This window comes from Rattus rattus, chromosome X (assembly GCF_011064425.1).
Source record: "Rattus rattus isolate New Zealand chromosome X, Rrattus_CSIRO_v1, whole genome shotgun sequence".
NCBI classification, from domain to species: domain Eukaryota; kingdom Metazoa; phylum Chordata; class Mammalia; order Rodentia; family Muridae; genus Rattus; species Rattus rattus.
Window position 1 is genome coordinate 113,550,999 of NC_046172.1, and position 21,896 is coordinate 113,572,894.

Sequence of the window (21,896 nt, forward strand, 5' to 3'; positions counted from 1 at the left end):
GTGTTTGTGTATGATTGAGATCCATTCAATACCAGATGGTTTTGTTCACATAATCTGAAACGGGTCTTCTATCTTTTACTATAGCTCATTAGAAAAACCTCTAAGTGGAAACCCTGACAGCTGTCAATCTTCAATACCCTTTCTCAGCCTGAAATAGCTGTAACTGTCTTTGCCCTAATCCTCCCCCCTCCCAACACCAAAGGGCCACCTGTACTGAGGCACAAGACAGCTAAGCAGGAAGTTAGGGCTACTGTTCTTATGGGGTATTGAAGCAAGAGTTAGGCAGTTAGGCATTTAGCCCAAGTAAGGCCCTGACTCCAACTACCTCAACGGAATTTCCTAAAACTAATCCCATGTGAAGTCTTATGGCCTTTAGATTATTATTTTAGTTAATTATGGACCTCTGAGAGAAACCTGTCATCTTATTGCACCAGAAGACCAGGTGATTTACCTTTTAACCTCATACCTCCAGTTTTCTGATCTTCCTCTTTGTTCTGTAACCATTTAAAAATCACACAGTCCTTGCCACCTAATAGTGTTCTGTTTTGAAACTCTTCATGCATTAGGAGTTCCCTTTTCTAATAAATGACATTGGTTGGAGCACTCAAGTCTAAGGGATTTATTCTTTATTGTTCAGAGGACATGATCCTGGATCCTAGCAACTTGTAAATATACACACTCCAACTTGCTGCCTGCTGCCTTTACACTTACATCATCCCTCTCATCTTTTATCAGGTTTAGCATAAAAAATGCATTCCTTTTTCTCATTCAAATAGTTTTATATAGTAGAAAATGATTATATTATGTTATTATATATTATGTATCATATAGTATATAGTACTATACACTATTAAACTATTTTATAAACTATTCAAGTATTAAAAATTATTGAGTTTTATATGCTATTTCACTACACTAATTTTTTTTTAAGTTTAAACGTAACATCTTTTTTATTGGATATTTTTTATGTACATTTCAAATATTATCCCCTTTCCCAGATTTCCATCCACAAACCTGCTATCCCCTTCCCCTCCCCCTTCTTCTATAAGGGTGTTCCCCCTTCCCAATCACCTCCTCACTTCCTGCCTCCTGCCCTCCCTGACATTTCCCTATGAACTTAGATCTTCCAGTGACTTTCTTTTTCTTTTTATCTTCCCACCTTTTACCTACTTGCTTACCTTTTGCTTATCTATTGAATCATCATCTCTATATCTATCATTCATCTGTCTGTCTGTCTGTCTATCTATCTATCTATCTATCTATCCATCCATCCATCCATTCATCTACCATAAACGATCAATTTTCTGGGGCTTTGCTCTTTTTCTTGACCCCTGCTTTTAAAATTTGTCTCCTCCAATAAAATTTCACTTGCATTACCAGTCCCTACATATCAGTCTTACATTCCCTCCAACTCTTTACTGATTCATCCTTTCTGGACTTTCCTTCTTTTTTTATCTTTCTTCATTTATTTAAGCTTTTCAAAACTTGATATTGCTCATATTTGAACACATTTTCTTTATTTTCTGCTTTCTGTATTTTTATCCTGTGCTTATTACTGGCTTCTCTGTTTTAAAAAGGATTTTAAAAAGGACAATAAGAAAGGAAAAGGTTAAACCTTATTTCTTAGTAAAGAAGTACCTCTCACCCATCTGTATTTGGCTTAAATCATTTGATGAGTTAGAGCTTTAACACAATAGACGAGAGACTGAAAGCATATTGTGAAACTATATTCCCTTCTTACAAATATCACAGCAACATTTTCTCTCCTCTCCCTGTTCCTTTCCCCCCTTTCCCACACTAATACTTTCTTCTACTGCTTTTTCATCAAGTTCCATTTACCTGCATCTCTGCCAAAGTAAACACTTACTTACCTTCAAAATTGTCAAATATTTGTTATGTTTTATAGGCTTTTAAAAAGTACCCTTGTCTTCTTCACTATCGATTGTGGATGTGCCCCTTTAAAATCTCCTCCTACCTAACCTCCCCAAGTCCCTCCCTTCCCTTTTCTGTTTCTGTGTCTCCTAGTTCTCAGTTATTTTTGCCTGCTTGCAGGATGTCTCTCTTTTCTGCATCCTTCTCTGTTGTTATATGCCTCCCCTACACCTTGCCTCTCCTTTCCTCTGGCCCTAGCTTCCATTTTTCTTTTTCTGTCCTCTTTTTCTGACTTGGTTCATATTTGTTCTTTATTTTCTTATATCACTACAGCCTTCCTCTCCCTCTTGTCATCTGGTGATGGAAAGGAGCACCTGAGCTAGTCCTTGGTCCCTGATTTTAGCCTTTAAAGTCTGTCCTCACATCTACTTATCTCCCCACATACATCTGTTAGCAACCACTCTATTTTACTTTCCTCTACGGATTCTACTTTCCTTCTCTCCCCATTGGCTCCTAACTCTTGCTTGGTGAATATCCACAGAAAACCAAGTTTGGACAAAAGCCTTGCTGCATCAGCTCAGCTACCATTTTCCCCAAGCCTACCTTTGACGAATCCTCAGTGCTCAGCCTGGTCCCTTGCTCTCTGCCATTCCTTGGGGATATCCTGTCTCCCTGGTCTGTCTTCAGCAAAAGTGGGTCACTTTGACCAGATCCCCCTGCACACCTCGCCTCTGAAGTCTCTTCCTGAATTTTGCATCTTCCAAGCTCCGCTGACTCCTTGACCGTTTCCACTAGCCTATGCACTGTTCTGAGTCCAGCTCTCTGATGGCAGCTGCCCCCAAGAGCACAGTTCCAACTGGTGTCAGGCTCTTCCTTCTTTACTGTCTTTCCTGGCTTCTCTTCTCTTCTTTTACTATTTCATTGCAAAGTCCCTTTGCCTTTCCTTAACAAAGGTACTCGGTCTTCCTTGCTGGGTTTCTCTTTTGTTTTTCTTCAGACAGACTTACTTTGTAGCCCTCAATTCATAGTAATCTTGCCTTAGACTTTCAAATGCTGGGATTACGGGTATGTGCCTGCCACGTGCCTGTCTTGCTGGTCTGTTTCTTTTTGAAGTTTTTTTCTTACTTTTCCCTCCCTCCTTCTCCCTCCCTTTCCCCATCTTTCTTGCTTCCTTCTTTTCAGTCTTGTTTACCACCCTTCCTTTTTCCTTTCCCTTGATCTTAAATTCCATTCCTTTCTTCCAATTCTTCACACCAGTACTCAGCTCTTTGCTGCTTTTTATTTTTCTCACACCATCTTTCTATTGACTCCACACACTAAATTTTTCTTTCCATGTCTTTTAACATTTTTTTTTGCTATTTTATCATTTTTTTTAATGTGTATGGGTGTTTTGCATGAATAGGATGTGAACCACATGAGCTGGTGCCCTGAGGCCAGAAAAGGCTTTGTGTTCCCTGGATCTGGAATTACAGTGTTGAGCTGCCATGTATGTGCTGGGAATTAAACCTAGGTCTTCTGCAAGGAAGTCAGTCCTCTTAACTGCTGAGCCATCTCCCCATTTCCTGGCGTCATCCTTTTAAGGTGGACTCTATCTCTACTTACCTGTTACCTTTTACTGTGTTTATATTTTGACTAAACTTTGGATCTCTCTTGCTGCTGCAAATCTATTTCACTTTACTCCTTTTCAGTTTTCATTCACTATTGTATTTCCAAATTTTAAAAACGGTACATTTTCCTGCTCGTCACTTTTATACTTTTGATCCTTTCCCTCTCTTTTTCTTTTCTTGCCTTCTCTGATTACTTTCATTCATTCTCTTTTCCATCTTCCCCTTCTTCCTATGCTTTCACTACGTTTCCTGCCATTCTTCCTCCATTCTTCCCCTGTCTTCCTCCATTTACAAGTTCCTGCTATTTTCTTCAATGTGTGTGTATACGTGTGTACACCCCATGTATTCTGGTGCCTGCAGAAGCGGGGACAGGATCACTGGAACTGGAGACTTACAGTTGTCTGTGCCACCTGATGTGAGTGTTGGGACCAAGGTTGGTCCTCTGTAAGAACAACAATGTTCTTTTTTTTTTTTTTTTTTTCGGAGCTGGGACCCGAACCCAGGGCCTTGTGCTTGCTAGGCAAGTGCTCTACCACTGAGCTAAATCCCAACCCCATAAATGTTCTTATTAACAGAACATTAATCATCTCTCTGGGTCCTTTTTATTTAAGCCTCTGCTTTACCTCCTCTACTTTCCATCATCTTAATTTAGAATCCAGTCTATGCTGAATTGCTTTCCCTATCAGATCCCCTATGCGTTTTTCTTTGTGTTTTTTTAATACACCCCTGCCCCGTGTTTGAGGGTTTTCTTTCTAGCTGTATGTTTCTTTCTCTTTCTACTTAATATTTTCCTATTTTACTCTTAAAATACCCAGAAGCCTACCTATCTACCTAGGATGATCACTATTTTCGTTCAACTCTTTTGGTGGCTTTTCAAAATACCTCCTATCCATATTGTACTAGTTCTTCACTTTGTCTGTACTGCTCCATTCCCTATAAGTTTTGTTTTAGTTTTTAATCTCAACTTTTATTTCATTTTTACTTGGTTCATTTTGCTTTTCACAACTTTTCCTTTTCTTTCCTCCCTCTAGACTGTTCATCTCCTCCATTTCTCCTTCCTCCTCCCATCTCCTTTCATGACTTAGCATGTTATTAGTTCCTCTTCTTAAACTTTTCTCTTTTCCTGCTCTGCTGTTTTCTGATCTGTCTACATATGTTTTAGTTTAGTTTAGTTTTGTTATTTTTTTTTAAGCTGATACCCCTTCCGCCGACAAGGTTTGGATTTCTTACTGGCTTCTCCTTTTCAAACATCTCTCCCACACAATTCCCTTTTCTTTTTTCTTGTTCCCACTGACTTAAAAAAAAAAACTTGTCTTTCTTCTTTTTTGTTTTCTTTCCTTCTTTTCTATCCTTGCTAGTTTCCCTGGCTTCTATACTTTCTCCTTCCTCCCTTTCCTCCAGTTCCCCCCTTTTTCTTCCCTGTTTCTTCTGTCCTTTTACTTCCCTTTTTCTCTTTCCCCTTTCTTCTTCCCTTGTTTCACCTCTCTCCCTCTGGCCTCCCATTTTCCTTTTCCTCCTCCCATGTTTACCCTTCCCTCCTCCCATGTTTACCCTTCCCTCCTCCCATGTTTACCCTTCCCTCCTCCCATGTTTACCCTTCCCTCCTCCCATGTTTACCCTTCCCTCCTCCCATGTTTACCCTTCCCTCCTCCCATGTTTACCCTTCCCTCCTCCCATGTTTACCCTTCCCTCCTCCCATGTTTATCCTTCCCTCCTCCCATGTTTACCTTCCCTCCTCCCATGTTTACCTTCCCTCCTCCCATGTTTTACCCCTTCCCTCCTCCCATGTTTACCCTTCCTCCTCCCATGTTTACCCTTCCCTCCTCCCATGTTTACCCTTCCCTCCTCCCATGTTTACCCTTCCCTCCTCCCATGTTTACCCTTCCCTCCTCCCATGTTTACCCTTCCCCCCTCCCATGTTTACCCTTCCCTCCTCCCATGTTTACCCTTCCCTCCTCCCATGTTTACCCTTCCCTCCTCCCATGTTTACCTCTCCTTCCTATCTTTTCTACCCTCCTCCAATCTTTACCCTTCCCTCTATCTTCACCCCTTCCTCTTTCATCTTCTCATTATCCATTTCTCCTCCCTTCCTCCCACCTTTTCCTTTTTAATCCTCTTTCCTCCTCTTCCTCATGTCTTCCCCTTTTCACTCTTGTCTCTACATCTACCCTCTTTTCCTCCTCTTTCTTGTTCTCATCTTCTTTCCTTCTTTCCCCCTTCTTTCCCTCTTTTTCTCTCCCCTTCTCTCCCCTTTCTTTTTTACTCCCTTTCACTCTCCCTCTTGCCTCTCTCCCTTCCTTTCCCTCCCTCATTTTCTCTTTCTTCCTCTTTCACATAGCATCTTTTGCAATATATCTGAAGGCTCAGCAAGCATGCTGTCCCTGTCCGTACTTCCTTTGTGGATTACTACCTCGCTTTCTCCCAGCCTCTTCCCCCTTTGTAACTTACTGATCCTCTTTCCCCTCCTTACCTTTTTTACTTACTCTTTTTTTACTGCTCCATCTCGTTAGCTTTGTAGGATTGAAGTGTCTTGAATAAATCTTCCCTGCACACCTTCCCTGAGTGTTGGAATTTCTTCCATTTAAATCCTTTTTAAATCCCTCTGTTACTACCTTAATCTTTAACTTTCTTCACTAGCTCTTCCTTGCTTGTCTGTCTAGTCTTCCTCCTCCTCCGCTCCTGCCTAGCTCTTATTTTTTTCTTTTCTTCCTCCTTCCCCATCCCCCCCCCCATTAAATCTCCTAATGCTGGATTCTACTTATTTTCTTCTCTCTCTCCTTGGCTTCATTATTTCTTCTGTATCACCTTTATCCACTAGGTGTTTCTTCCTTGTCAAGGTTCTTTGTCTTTTTTTTCTATTCCTTGCTTTGTATATTGTAATTTTCTTTTTTGATCTCTGAATATTATCCCTTTCATTAATTTCTGTGAATTTTTCTCTTACTGGTTTGTTTTATTTCACTTTTGAATGTTTTTCTTAACTAACTGTCTCAACTTACTTTACTCATCTGCTTCTGTATTTCTTACCTATGTCTGCATACTATCTCTTCGTACTGGCTGTTTGTTAAACTTTGGATATATATTTATTTCTTATGTGTGTTTATACCCTTTTGTTAACTGGATCTGTAACTGGAATGTGCCTCCTATCGTGCCTGACAGAGGTATTGTGGGCTTCTAGTATTTGCTTTTGCATGGGGTTCATATATACATATTCATGTATATGTATATGTATATATATGTATATGTATGTGTATATGTATATATATTCATGTGAGCATAGTGATTATATAAAGAAATGTTTACTATGTGGTTGTTCATAGTATCTACTTATCTACTTTGTCTTTTCTCTCTCTCTCACCTGTTTCAGTTTGTCTTCTAGTTTCAGGGACACTTGCTTCCTGCTTTTCTTCTATACTATCTTTCCTTTGAAGTCTTTGTAAATGGTAAGCAATTCTTTTCTGAAGCATTGCTTGTTTCTATAAAACATTAAAAACAGGTTAAATGTTTCAAATTTAAATAGAAACTTGTCAGTAAAAATACAACATAGATGATTTCAAATGTGATGATGTACCTGAAGTAGACCTTTGTTCCTGTCTGGAGATGTCTAAGTTCACAATGAATTTGAAGAAATGTAGTAAGAGGTAAGTTTTTAAAGCATAGCATAAAATTGTGTGTATGCATGTGCATGTGTGGATATTTTCTTGGCAGATGGAAATTAAAGTTAAGGTATTGTGCATGCTAGGCAATTCCTTTTCTCCTTAGGTAAAGCATATTTTCATAATGCAATCTATTTTAACTTTCTGGGGAGTTTTGAATTACAGATTTGGGCTAGAATGGGTCTCTTCATTGATAACTATCTTCTGAAAATTCACACTTTAAAATATAAAAATGTGGCAAGAACCTCTCTTGAAATAGGCTGAGCCCAGCAAAAGCTAACTACCTTTCGGTTAATTTCCTCTCTGATTTTCCGGTGATGTTCTTCAACCTTTGTTTCTCTCCTTACTTCATCTCCGATCTTTGTCAGAAGTGACATCTCCTTGAATTGCCATTCCTAAAGGACATGCCATCACAGTGGTCAGCATATGTCTATTTCATTTTAAAAGTATTTTCTCTTTATTCAACCAATATACCAATTAGATCAAATTAATGGCCTAACCACATTTGGGCCAACATTAAAGCAAATCCTGCATTGGGTTTTGAATGTGTTCATCTGACATCCATTGGGAATGTCTTGGTGGATGTAATGGAATGGAAAAGGAGTGACATTGCTGTATTATTACAAGCATGAATCCCACACAACATGACTCTAATGATGAATCTCAAGAGATATTGGTAAAAGGGAGGGCGTTTTCTTTCTTTGAAGTCAGGGAGGATATCACATGGAACTTGATGGTCATAAAAATATTCTGACAGAAACATTAAACAAACATCCATGTCAGAGCTCATGTGGAGGTCAAAGGACAACTCCATAGTGTGAGCTCTCTCCTAATTTCACATATGTTCCAGGGCTTGAACTCAGGTAATCAGGCTTGTACAGGAAGTGCCTTTATCCATGAATCCATCCAGCTGTCCTGAACTTATCCTCTAAATTGAAAGAACTACGCATGATATAGTGAACCAACTGTAAACAACCATACAAGTTTCCCATTCAAAATTTATTGACCCTTACCTCTTTAATTTGTTGACGTAGACTCAGTTTTCTTCTAACCTCATCCCAATATTGTCTGTCTTCTTCCTTCATCTGTAGTGTACTTCGTCTTTCCAAGGTGTCCTCAATTTTGTCTAGTTCTTTATAAATCATATTTAAATGTCTAAATAAAAGTGAAATAGAGAAATGTAAAATGGATGTTTCCTTCAGGATACCTACTACTTTACAACTATGGTATAGCAACATGCATTCTAGTATAGTGTGAGGTGAATGCATGGATTATGGGAGCCAGAGGATAAGGGAACTGACTTTCAATTAAGATACCTCTCATCTCCCTTTTTCCCTTCTAAGGCTGAGGCTTGATCTCCACATGGTAATGTGTGACTAAGTAGCTGAAGAAGGATGCACAGTTGGTAGCAGAATAGAATAGTAACATTAGCCTCAGAAAAGGTTGTTATAATTTGTTCATTGTGGCTTTAAAATAATTTAAACTTAGGTTTAAAATGTGTTAAAAAATACTTTCTTCCTCTGGTCCCTCAGGCCTGGCTTTCACAAGATTGGTGATTTGTACTTTGGATTTCTAGAAAAGTTTGACTTGCCTCTTAGGCTCCTGCTGGCTCCAATTTCTCAGATGGAAACTTACCATCCTAGCACTGTTATAAAGGTTTTTAATCCCTGCACCTCTTTATGTACCTTTTATAATTTTCTAAAAATTTAATTGTGTTTATGGGTGTTTTGCCTGCATATAATTCTGTGCATTGCATGCCTGCAGTGCCCATGGAGGCCAGAAGAAGGTATCAGACCCTTAGAACTGGAGTTTTAGATGGTTGTGAACCATGATATGTGTGTTGGAAATCAGACCCTAGTCCACTGGAAGAGTATACAGTACTGAGACATCTATTCAGCCTGCCTTGATGTATCCTTTTTGTTCTCCATGTTGAAAACTCTGAGGAACTTAAATGTATTTAATACTTTTATGAATCCATCTTCAATTATTTCTCATAGTTTTGTAGTTTTGGGTGTTTATAATGTGTCCATGAAATATTCATGACCTATGACTCTACCTGAGTTTAATTAAGCGGTTGTGATGAGGGCTGGCTTTTTTCCCTTCTTGTAACAACCACTGCTGAAACTCAGCAGCAGCAGTGTTGTCACAGGTCCGTCTCTCTTCGTTCAGTTTGTTTACTTGATTTTCTATTATTTTCTGCAAAAAAGTATTAGATGTTATGTATTTGCCACAATAAATGTATCCTTTGATATATTTTCATAAAATGTAAGCTTACATAAATGTTCCAAGTTTTAAAAACTTCTAATTCTGCTAACCTGTTTTTAGGCCTTGTATGGCCCCTTCCCACAAGTCAACTTTTTAATGCAAAATTCAAGTGGGTTGTCTTTTACAAACTCTTTACAGAGACTGTATTCCAAGAATATTTTAAGGAACTATTGTGCAAAGGGTCTACCTTTTCACAAAATTCTTTATGGGTCCCAAATAAAAGAGACTGAAATGTTTAACTTACTTGTTCTCTTATATAATTTCGTTCAAAGTCAATTTTTAAAGTGGTAAGATATTGTCTGTATTTGTTGAGCTCTCTTAATGAACATACAACCTACAAATACAAACATGAAAAATATTATTATAAAATTGTAAAAATGATAACACATTTAGAGAAGAGGATAAGATCATTTTAGTAACAGATTTAGGATCAAATGGAACGATAACATATTTCACAACAGTTTTGTAGTCACTATCTCTAGGCGATTGAACCTCCGAAAACCTTTCTAAATATCATTTCCCTAATATAGTGCCAAGTCAAAAATTTTTAGAAACATATGCAAAATAAATGTATCAATGTGTTTGCACATCAAAATGGTTTGGTGATTATCTTTTCAATCATTCAAAAATGTCAAGTAGAGTGTTTTCACAAAAAAAAAAAGAAGCCATCCAATACCAAGCATTTTATTGACTTTTGTCTGTGTTATCTACGAGTGGTCAACTAGAAGTGCTCAACAGATATCAAAGCACTTAACATGTGCTTAGATTTTTTTGCTGGTAAGAAGTAGGCCTCAACGCACTTTATTATTGCCGGTGATGTATCCTCCCTTTCTTAGTTTCTTGAGAATGTCTTTTCGTTTGAAGTATGATTTTAAGTGTGGATCATGAAGACTTTTGTAGGTGGTTTCCATGAGTTTACAATATGGGTCATTAAGGTTAAAATCGAAAGAAGGCTGGTAAAGCTGCAAAAAGTAATAGATTTGAAATTAATGCAATTGCAAAATTCATGAAATCAGTTTAAAACCTCAGTTTATTGAAATAATTAGAATGGTCATTGAAAAAACCATACAAGCAACTAAAGTGAGAGAATGCGATGGGTTGATCTGGGTAAATACATTGCCTTTCAACGTCCCTCTATTCTTCTGGTCTACTTATAAACTCTGTGCTTGATCTACCTATATAACCTCAACCTTAGTCCAATTCCTGTATACATAGGTCAGGGTAGACTGTCAGGAAAGAGTAGAGAGTACATGGTTGGTTTCAGGAGCCAGATGGATCAAGGCACAGAAGCAGCAATCCACATGTTGTATATGAGTAGTCCAGAAAGCCCTCAATTTGTCAAGTTGATGCTGCGGTTGAAGAAAAGTCTGGAGAGAGTGATTACAGCTCTTTCTGGGGATTCCTATTATTAAAGTGAGTTTAAGAAGGTTAAACATTGTAATTCAATTCCATTTGTGTGAAAATAAAGGTGATACACAAATCGTAATCATAGCATAATGTTTCAAATTCAACAGTTAAAAAGGGCAAAGTAAGCCACTTAAACACCATTAAAACATAGTTTACCTTTTCACTTATATTTGTTGTGTAGAATATATTAGTACTTCCTGGGATAATAGGCAGTTTGGCCCCAAGAGGCAAATCTAATAGACTAGCTGGTCCAATCTTTGGAATGATAGGTTTCTGTTTTTTCTGTGGGAAAGAAAATTGAAATTTACGTCTTTTGTACTAGGAAGTCTTCATTTAGTTTATATCAGTTGCTTCACTTCAACTAGATAGCACAACCCAGGTTGCTAGGCACTTAGGTGGAAGAAACTCCCTGCCCATGGATCAAGAAGGCCTTGCCTCACCAGTTCCTAAGCTACAACCCTACTTTTGGGTTCTGCCCAAGAGTATCAGCTAGTGGCACCTTGAATCACCCATTGGCATGGTCAGAGAGTGACCTCAGTTAAAAACAAAAAAATTTAAAAACACACACACACACAAAAACCCCAAATCAAAACTGCCTTGTTTCTGTCCTTCAGCGCAGGCTCTATCCCCATCATCCCACCTGCTGGCCTTAAACCTGCCCTGGGCAAGAAAGAAGGGGAATGCACAAATGGACACTGGATAGGCCACCACTCACAGAACTACATGCGTCTTTGCTGTTTGTTAGGTTGCCGGAAGCCGCTTTAGAGGCAGCAGCTTCAGCAACCTTTAAACAGTTGCAGAGTACAAGTCCATATACCCAGCAGCCCCCCTAAGGGCTGCGCCTGGGGTAGCAAACTGTCTTCAGGTTTTTCCCTTTCTGTGACCTCTCCTCCAATGTCCTGAACAAGACTGAGCCAAGGCCCGAGACACCTGGGTAACAGGACCTCAAGTATGCACACATCACAATGCTGATTTGCTGGCGTTCTCAGTAGATGTCCTCAAGGCCACGCCCAATGGGTGTCACCCTTAAGACGCGTCACACCAGCATAAGTCACCCCAATAGAAGTTTCCATAATAGACGTGGCTCCAACAGAAGTAGCTCTAACAGATGCCACATCGACAGTTGAGTCGTCAGCTTCTAAAGACGTTGCCAAGAAAAACGTTGCCTGAACAGCCAACACTCCAACAGACATCCCCTTCATAAACTGTCCCAGTATACATTGTTCCAACTGATGTCGCCCCAGTGGACGTCATCCCAATGGATGTCACATTAATAGACGTTATTCTGGAGGGTGGGGGCAAGGACCCAGTTGCTGCTCTGGAAGTGCATGCGCATCACCCAGTTGCTGTTCTGGGAGCGCATGCGCATCACCTAAACCTAGCATTTTGAATGATTTGAATTGAGAAAGTAGTCTGAAAGGCCGTTAAGAGTACCACAGGAAGGGGGTGGATTTCACAGTTCTCTGACATGAATACCCTCACCAAATGCAGAGTACCACAGGAAGGGGGTGGATTTCACAGTTCTCTGAAATGAATACCCTCACCAAATGCATCAAAGCTATCATTTCTTTTCAACAAACATCCAGATTCATGAACAATTGTGCAATTTTAATTAGGGTCATATTCTTGGCTTTCTCTGTTATTTTCCTTTGCTCCTAGATATGTGAATTTCCAGTCCTACTTGAGACCCAAGTTTTGTTAAGACAGACATTTCAGACTAAGAGATATCTGGGACACTTGGGCCACTTTACTGAACTGTATTAGATGCTAGCCAAGATGAAAGAACCAGTTGTGGAACTAATTCAGCAACATGGCCAGATAGCAGCCGAAAAAACATCTGTTGAAATTAAGGGGCTAGGTGTTTAACAATATTATGGGTTAAAGTATATAAATTATTGACATGGAACCTACATCAAGACAACAGAAAACAGGTCAAGTCCTGGGATAAGTTAGTCCATAAAGAGTTTTTTTGTTGAGGCAGGGTTTCACTAAGTAGCCTCGACTGGCCTCACATTCACAGATCTTCCTGTCTCAGCTTCCTGAAGGATGGGATTGCAGACATATACCACAATGTCCAACCTTAAAAAAGATTGTTTGTTATGATTACTAGAGACTTTGGTTACACTAGGCAAATTTTGAAATAGTGAGCTATGTTCTTAGCAAGAGTCAATCTTCCTACTCTCAGATTGGTTTCAAAAGCAGAAAACAAACCTGACATACATACATACATACATATATACATACATACATACATACATACATACATACATACATACAGACAGACTCATACATAAATTAAAGCACACATACATAATCCTAGCACTTGAGAGTCAGAGGCAGGAAATTATTAAATATTTGAGGTCAGTCTGGGCCTTCCATAGTAGGTCCCTGTTTCAAAAAAATAAATGAAATAGTAATGGATGATGGAAAGAGAAATTTTCAACATACAGTAAATGAACATGGAACAGTTTTTCCCACTTTGTCTTGTTTAGCTTGTAGTTGTGAGTTAAAATAACTTCTTGACTTAGATTGTTTTCTTTTGCTATAATAAAACACCAACCAAAACCAACTTGGGGAGGAAGAGACTTATTTCAGCTTACAGCTTTAAGTCCATCATCAAGTGAAACTAGGGCAGTAGATCAATGCAGGAACCTGGAGGCAGGAACTGAAGCAGAGACCACAGAGGAATGGTAGTTTACTGCCTGGTTCTGCCAGGTAAGACCACCTGCCTGGGGCACGACTGGTCACAGTTGGTTTGGCCTTCTAACATCAACCATTAAAGAAACAAACACAAAATGCCTCCTAGACTTCCTACAGGTCAATCTGATGGAATGGTTTTCTCAATTGAGGTTGCTTTTTCCCAGATAATTTGAGTTTGTGTCAAGTTGACAAAAACTAAGCAGTACACTTCTTAATATCTTTATTTCTCACATTAGTGTCTAATGCCTGTTAGATCAACACTTGGAAGGCCACCACAGGAGACCTGTTAAGCGTTTCAAGCCAGCCTAGACTGCATAAGGAGTCACAGGTAGCCTGGTTACAGAGTGAAACCTTGTCCCTAAATAGAAAAACAAAATGAAGCAAAATCCTAAAAGCTGTCAGATATTAGTCCCAGGAAACTTTATAGGTTTTATAAATTCTATTGTAATCATTAAAAACTATATGAAATAGTAATTCAAAATATCATCAAAAATCAAAAATTAAGATTGTTTTAGCCCCAGAAAGCAGCAGAACTCAGCAGCTTCAGTCATGTGGCTCTGGCTTTAGATTAAAAAGTAGAAGAGGTGGAACAATTGATGCTGCTTAGCTGGAGCCAAGAAATTAGTGGTGATTAAGAGACCAGCATTGGGCTGAAGAGATTGCTCAGTGGTTAAGAGCACTGACTGCTCTTCCAGAGGTCTTAAGTTCGAATCCCAGCAACCACATGGTGGCTCACAACCATCTGTAATGAGATTTGATACCTTCTTCTGGTGTGTCTGAGACAGCTCACGATTGTACTTATATATAATAAATAAATAAATCTTTAAAAACAAAAGATGCTAGAGAGAGATGAGAGAGAGAGAGAGAGAGAGAAGCATCACTGAGGTGAAATCTTCTAGGAAGTGTTTTCTGAGAGCACAAAGAGAATTATGTTCCAGATTTAGATGTCATGCTGGCAGCTGGACTTGGTAATATGTAATAATCACTCCTGTGTTACTTCTTTTGAAGGCATGTAGGAGTCATGGAGAGCAGCTGAGGCCTGGCACTGTTGGTTGGACAGGAAATGCCATTGGTGAAGGTGCAGCCTCAGAGGCAGTCCAGGACTGAAGGGGTCTTGCAAAGAAGCTGAGGCTTGACACCATGAAGAGAGCCTATGAGGCTATTGATGAAGCCTAGTTGTAGCAGAAGACCCCAGGATATTGGAGATGTTAGTACCATGAGATGACCACCAAGAACAGCAGCAAGTCCTTTGGAGGAGCCTAGAAGATCATGTGTGGATCTCAGACACTGGAACATGAATCTATGAAATTGAAGTTGCCTTGGAGACCCCAAGATGTTAGAAATTCCAGAGTCATTGGACACCTGCCAAGGAAAGCTACTAACATAGACTGGAATCATTCAAAGAGAAAGAAGTTTGTTGCCGTCAACAAATCTCAAAGCAGTTGGACGTAAGACATGGAGATACAAAATTTGAAGGTTGTCCTCCTCATTTTTGGTCTGCGTTGGTCCAGTATTTCTTCACCATGATGTTTTGGAATGGTAATGTTGGAATTATGGTGATGTTGGAATTATGTGATCTGCTTTTTGATTTTTATTTTATAGGGTAGTTACAGTTAAGAGATTGCATCAATCTCAGAAGAGACTTTGAACTTTGGACTTTTTACACTGATGAGGCTGTGATAGACTATGGGGACTTTTGAAGTTGGATTAAATGCTTTTGTATAATGGTGTGGCTAGGTAACCCCCCATAGACTCATGTGTTTGAACAAGGTTATGTCTGTCAGGGAGTGGAATGTGGTGATTTGAATAGGTTTGGCCCACATAGGTTGGCCATAGAAAGTGGCACCATTAGGTGTGGCCTTATTGGAGTAGCTGTGGCCTTGTTGGAGGAGGTGTGTCACTCTGGGTGTGGGCTTTGAGGTCTCTCATGCTCAAGCTCTGCCCAGTGTGGAGTCAGAGTCTCTTTCTGGTTACCTGTGGAGGACAGCCCCCTTCTACTACCTGCAGATGGAGATTTAGAACTCTTAGGTCCTCCAGCACTATGTCTGCCTAGATGTTGCCATGTTTCCCACCATGATGATAATGGACTGAACCTCTGAAACTGTAAGCCAGCCCCAATTACGAATTACGTGTTTACCTTTATAAGAGTTGTCTTGGTCATGGTGTCTCTTCACAGCAATGGAACTAAGACACAAATGCACATAAATAAAAGTAAAATAAATCTTAAAAAAGAGTGTTTAAAAACTTAGAGGAATACAAGAAAAGAGAAACCAAGGAGAAATTAAGGAAGGAGAAAGAAATAAGTAAAATAGAAGAGTTAATCTCTCAAATATCAGTAATAATTTTACATTTAAATCATCTAAACCCAACAATTAAGAAACAGAAATGGCCAGAATAAATTAAAAAAAAGATAATACTATTATGTTGTCTATAAATATGTTCATAAAATGCAGTGACATAAGTTGAAAATAACATGAAAAAGAACATTCAAAACCAATTCTAGTAAAATGTGGCTGTGGCAATATATTAAAGTACATGTTGTTAGAGACAGAAAGGAACATCATGAAATGACAAAAAGATCATTCCACCAGGAAAATATCATAATTCTAAGTGTTCATATACTAGATTATAGAGCGTCCCAATACATGAAGCAGAAAACAGTGGAGATAAAAGGAGAAATAGACACGTTTACAATTATAGAGATACATTAAACACCTGCCAATAAAAGAATATATAAATAAAATTTAGATTATACTGATGCCTATTCAGCAGTTTAAAATATTTGCACCTACATAATATAATGTGTATCTCAGGAAAACAATAGCATTGAATGAAAACCAAGAATTAAATTAAAAGTTAAGTTTCTTAGTTCCTTTATATATGCCACTGGGACAAAAGAGGCAGCACTGTTAATGGGGTAACTAACCACTTTCTGATTATATTCAAGTTTTCTACAGGATGGAATGCCATGTCTGATTCTATAACAGTGGTCAAAAGTCCAAGGTTCGGATGATCATAGACCATGAAACCATTATTGTTATTTTGATAAATGGTCATGTTGTCAAATTGTCATCCAAAAATTTATATTAGTGTTCATTGACATGAGTTTTTCACAACCTTGGGCAGAGAAGCTTCTCTTTGTTGTGCAGAGACTCATAACTCAGAGCACAAGAGACTGTGAGTGCTTAAGTAGTCCCTAATAGAACATCTTCATCAAGCTCCCAAGCCTTAGGGATCATTGTGGAAGAAGAGACAGAGAGAATCTGAGAAAATGAAAGGATGATAAGGAGTGAACACATGAACTCACAGCAGCTGGCATTACCTGCACAAGGTCTGCACAAGATGAAACCAATCAAAATTCTGTTGTAGACAAGGCTGGTGCTCTCTGAGGCTCACCCCTTACTGAGGACAGTTGATAACTGTTGGGGAATAAGGATCACTCTCCTTTGAGGATGTAGCTAGTAGTAGGTTTTCCATGTTCCAGTGAATGACCCCAAGTCCATGTGTATGTGATAAATACTAATTGGTATTAGTGGGTTGAAGAAGGAGGAGGAGGAGGAGGAAGAAGAGGAGGAGAAGGAAGAAAGAAAGAAAGAAAGGAAGAAAGGAAGAAAGAGAGAGAGAAAGAAAGAGAGAAAGAAAAAGGAGGAGTAGGAGTTGGGAGATATGTGGGAAGTTGCAAGGGGTAATTGGGGTAGATATGATATTTCTTTACATGTATGAAAGTCTCAAAAGCATGATATTAAGTAATATATACAGAAGAGTTAGACAAGCAGACAAAACGATACACAAACAATTACATAGACACTTGAATTAGAAACTTAAACAACACACAGAATGACTACATTTAATCAGAGCCCACTCAGTAGAAAAACAAGGTAGACAATTTGTATCTTAAATACATAGATTTTAAATTAAACATCTAGAGAGATCCTGTGATAGCAAACGGTTGAAACATAAGCATATGTAGACATGGGCTAAAGAAGTATTTGTAGGGAATGAATCAGCCAGTGAGCTAAAATTGGGTACCTCTTCTTTGGTAGGGAGAGATGTGCTGACATTTTGAGGTCAGGATCTTGGCTTCAAGCTTGGACCAGCTTTTCCAAATATGTCTCAGGAATGAGCCAGAAGGGATAGAGGGCCTCAGACCTAGCACATGGGTCCTACTGAAAGTATAATATTTATTCATTTTGGCAGTGACTCTCATTGTCCAAAATGGGACCCAGTCTCACCATAGTAACTCCTGAATGTGCCTTTTCCTGAAAATCTCTGGGAAAAGGATCTTCTCAGCCCATAGAAATGAAATCTGTTTCACTTCAAGGCTAAGTTTGACCTAAGGGGAAACTTTACAAACTGAAACTGGTAGAAGAGAAAGGAGGAAATGCTGTGTCCTGGTCTAGTCTGATTTCCCATGTTTTCAGATTGGGAAGTGTGACTAGAGACATAGCCTTGGCAGGCAAATACCACTCACGTGCTCCTTCCCTGTCTAGGGGGCAAATGTGGGAGGAGAGGAAGTCAGAGGATGGGGTATGATGGCATCTGCTTCATGGTTAGATAGATGTTGGTTGTGTGGGGAAGCCTCAGATGCCCAGATGTGCAGTACCTGCAGGCCACGGGTCAGGAAGAGGTGCTGGGCCTATGTAGGTAGGCAGGCTATAAGCACTCTCCTCACTCCATCAGGTGTCTGTTTCTTTGTTTTCTCAGCTACCCTAGTTCATTTTGGTGGTCTTTTCCAGGAACCCTCAAAAGAATCAATCATTAACTAAGAAAATGTCTTACAGACTTTTCTAGGGCCTGATCTTATAGAGGCATTTTCTTAATTGAACTTCTCATCTTTTAGATAACTGAAGCTCGTGTTGAGTTGATATAAAACTAGCCAGCATAATGTCTATCAACAAATGAAATGAAAATGTAGCATGTATACAAAATGGAATATTGTTCAGCTGAAAAGTAAAATTGAATCAGAAAATATAAGGTAATTAGATGGACTCAGAATGTATAATATTAAGTGAGGTCCCCTAAATGCAGAAAGCATTTCTAATTTTTCTCTGCCTTAGATCTTTCTTTGTTCCTGGTAGGTTTGCCTATAAAAACTGCAACCGGCAATGAAATGTAAAACCCTAAGTAAAGCTCTGTGGCTTCAGAAGGGCCATTCTAACTATGGAGGAGCTCGATGAGATGCATGGAGTTTGGAACAGGACAAAGGTTTGAATGGCTCCCTTAACCTAACCTTGTGTTGTTTTTATTTGTGAGTTAATTATAATAAAGTGTTTTCTTTTTTATAAGAAGCATGATTAATGACAAAGAAGAAATCTTAGACTAAAATAACTATTAAAAATGGCACTTCAGTTATTTCCACTTAGTTATTGCATTAATTTTGTATTTTTCCTTATATGTAATAAAAATCTTTAACTAGGAAAAACAGCTAGAAAGCTTCTTGAGAAGGGATTGCACTGTAGGGGTAGTTTTTATAGCAACTGAGAAAGTCAATTGCAAGAAACTCAGCTCTTACCCCAATGGGTTGAGATTATTTTGGACCCAGTAGGAGTGACCATGGCTTTGGACAAACAGAATTAGATTACCTCAAATTCTATATTTCAGGGCTGGAGAGATGGCTCAGTGGTTAAGAGCACTGGTTGCTTTTGCAAAACCAGGCCATGATTACCAGCATCCACAAGGGGGCTTGTTACCATCTGTAACTCCATTTCTAGTGTAACCAACACCTTCTTCTGACATCTATAGGCACCAAGCACACGCGGTACACATGCATACTGGCAGGAAAACTATTCATACACAAAATAAAATTAAATTTAAAAAGTCAGTATTTTAATGTGGCAGAAGTGAAGTTTCTTAGTAACAGAACAAAGGATGTTTCAAATCAAGACTCTATTACCAGTACAGTGAAAACAGCAGCTGTGCAGGGTATAAGAAAGTGTGGAAACCTCTGCTATAGCCCTCAGGTGTTGCTTGATAATATTCTAACTTTTGGATTGGTAGAAGCTAATGGTCTATTGAGATAATATGTCCTAAAAGGCTTCACCTGATGGCCAAATAGATGCTAGGTCAGACTAATTATTGGGCAAGGAATAACTATTCTGGAACAACAGATAGCTCAAAAAACAGTTGCAGTTAGGGTCTGGGCTTGCAACATTCCAACTGCCACATTTCCTGAGTTTCTAGTTAGTTTACTATTCCATAATAGGTTCAGTGTAAAATATGGCTTTTGTCTGGAAACTCATAGTGTAGATGGGTCTGAGTAGCAGACAGGAAAGCAGTGTTCAGGAGAGAATAAATGGTAAGGCCATTATGAGGAAAAAACTTCCACATATATTACTGCTTCAGATAGTTTCCTGTTGATGTTATAAATTTCTTTGATAAAAATCACCTTAAGGGAGAAAGGGTTTATTTTGGATTACAGCCTCAGGGAGACAGGGGGATGGGGGTACAGTCCTTCATAGTGCAGAAGGCACCGCAGCAGTATCCTGAAGCTGGCTGGTCACATTGGCAATAAAGAACAGAAGAAGAGGGGTTGGGGATTTAGCTCAGTGGTAGAGTGCTTTAGCAAGCGCAAGGCCCTGGGTTCAGGCCTCAACTCCGGAAAAAAAAAAAAAAAGAACAGAAGAAGAAAAGAGAAAGTGTGCTGGGCTATAAAACCCCAAGGTCTTTCTCCAGTGACGTACACCTCCAGCAAGGCTATACCTCTTAGACATTCCCCAACATTTCTAAATACCACCATTAACTGAGGACCAAGCATTTAAGGACATAGTGGACATTATACATACAAACTACAACAATCTTCAAAGTCCAGTAGCCATCATGATCCAGGGTTGATTTTTTTCTTTCTTTTTCTCTTTGTATCTGACATAGCTTACATGTGACCTGTAGAAATATCACACTTAAAATTAAGGCAATCAAGAACATCGTCTGGTCTAATGAAGTGACAGTATCAGATGATGACTAGTTTTTGTCTACTTTACACAAAGAGTCACCTAGGAAGAGAGTATGTCATTTGCGGAATTGTCTCCATTTGATTGACCCATAGGCAACTCTAGGGCAGTTTTGTGACTAATGATTGATGTGGAAGGGGATCTCACTGTGGGTGGGGCCAGTCCTGGGAACTCTCAGAAAGCAGGTTGAGTAAGCCATGATGACTAAGCCTGGTAAGCAGCATTCCTCCATGGCCTCTGCATCAGCTCCTGCCTCCAGGTTCCTGCCTTGAGTTCTGTCTGTGACTCCTCTGTAGGCTGGCCTACAGGCTGTAAACTGTTATAATAAATAAGCCCCTTTCTAACAGGGGCCAGTACTCTTAACAGCTAAACCATCTCTCCAGGCCCTGTGCCTCAATCTTTTAAGCATCAATAGTAACCTAGGAATAGAATTACTTGGTTTTAGTTAATATTCTTTTTTGTTGGTAGGAAAAAATTTAAAATTTAAATGTATTTTTGGATTTAAAAAATTTGCATTTAAAATGACAGTATCCCCCAAATGGAGTTTCTGTTGGAAGATTTCAAAAATTCTTTGCCAATTTAACAACTAGATCTTGAAAAAAAATCCATATTATATTGAATAATGAGAAAATTCTTGTATAAAGATGGTGAAAAGTTTTGAATGTTTTTAGACATGAAAGCTTCATTTAAGTAAGGGGCTGGGTTAGCATTCATAACAAAAATGTGATTAATGAAAAGGCATATTATCTTATCTATAAGTTCACTAAAACTAAAAATTATTATTTTTAGCCCTAGGAATACTAAGCAAAATATTGACTCTCTTAAAAGTCTATAAATATCCAATTTAAAAGTATTTAAGGAGGGAAATGCTCAGTTATTCAGCATTGTTTTTAATGGTGAAAAAGAGTGGATATTTAGAATTAGCCATCTGGACTCACTTTAGATGATACCAATCTTGTTGGCAGCATCTAGAGAATCATGATCAGGAGCCAAGCGAGCTTACACCTTCTTCTCTCCATCAGACCTTTTCAGGGTATTGACTTTGGACACATCAATATCATAGAGTTTCTTCATGGCCTATTTGATCTGGTACTTGTTGGCCTTGAAGTCCACAATGAGCATAAGTATATTGTTATCGTCTGTCTTCTTCATGCCTGACACAGGGATCAAGAGGAATTTGATAATGGCATAGTTTTTAAGCTTGTTTCTCCTGGGTGCACCCTTTCGATGGTATTTGGGCTACTGCCTTTAATGCTGGGAGGCAGAGGCAAGTGGATCTATGTGAATTTGAAGCTAGCCTGCTTTACATAGTGAGTTTTAGGACAGCTATGGCAGTGTAAAGAGACACTGCCTCAAAAATCGAACAGAAACATCACTTTTAATAGTCTATGTATCCCATTAATGGAAATGACTTATATAGTTTTTACTTAATTTTTATAGAATGC

The 21,896-nt window shown here is 38.9% G+C and overlaps 1 protein-coding gene across 1 annotated transcript in view; it reads right to left on the reverse strand.

Moving 5' to 3' along the window:
- The window catches only part of LOC116888158 (fibrous sheath-interacting protein 2-like), a 42,237-nt gene extending 20,712 nt beyond the window's left edge, over positions 1-21,525 (reverse strand). Inside the window, exons 1-9 of the mRNA XM_032889482.1 lie at positions 21,457-21,525; positions 11,520-11,633; positions 10,961-11,086; positions 10,198-10,359; positions 9,642-9,731; positions 9,189-9,328; positions 8,146-8,287; positions 7,417-7,527; positions 6,835-6,952 (exon numbers count right to left, since the gene is read on the reverse strand). Of these exons, the coding sequence (XP_032745373.1) occupies positions 6,835-6,952; positions 7,417-7,527; positions 8,146-8,287; positions 9,189-9,328; positions 9,642-9,731; positions 10,198-10,359; positions 10,961-11,086; positions 11,520-11,633; positions 21,457-21,525 (1,072 nt within the window). The remainder of the gene's footprint in view (positions 1-6,834; positions 6,953-7,416; positions 7,528-8,145; positions 8,288-9,188; positions 9,329-9,641; positions 9,732-10,197; positions 10,360-10,960; positions 11,087-11,519; positions 11,634-21,456) is intronic.
- Between the last annotated feature and the right edge of the window lie 371 nt (positions 21,526-21,896).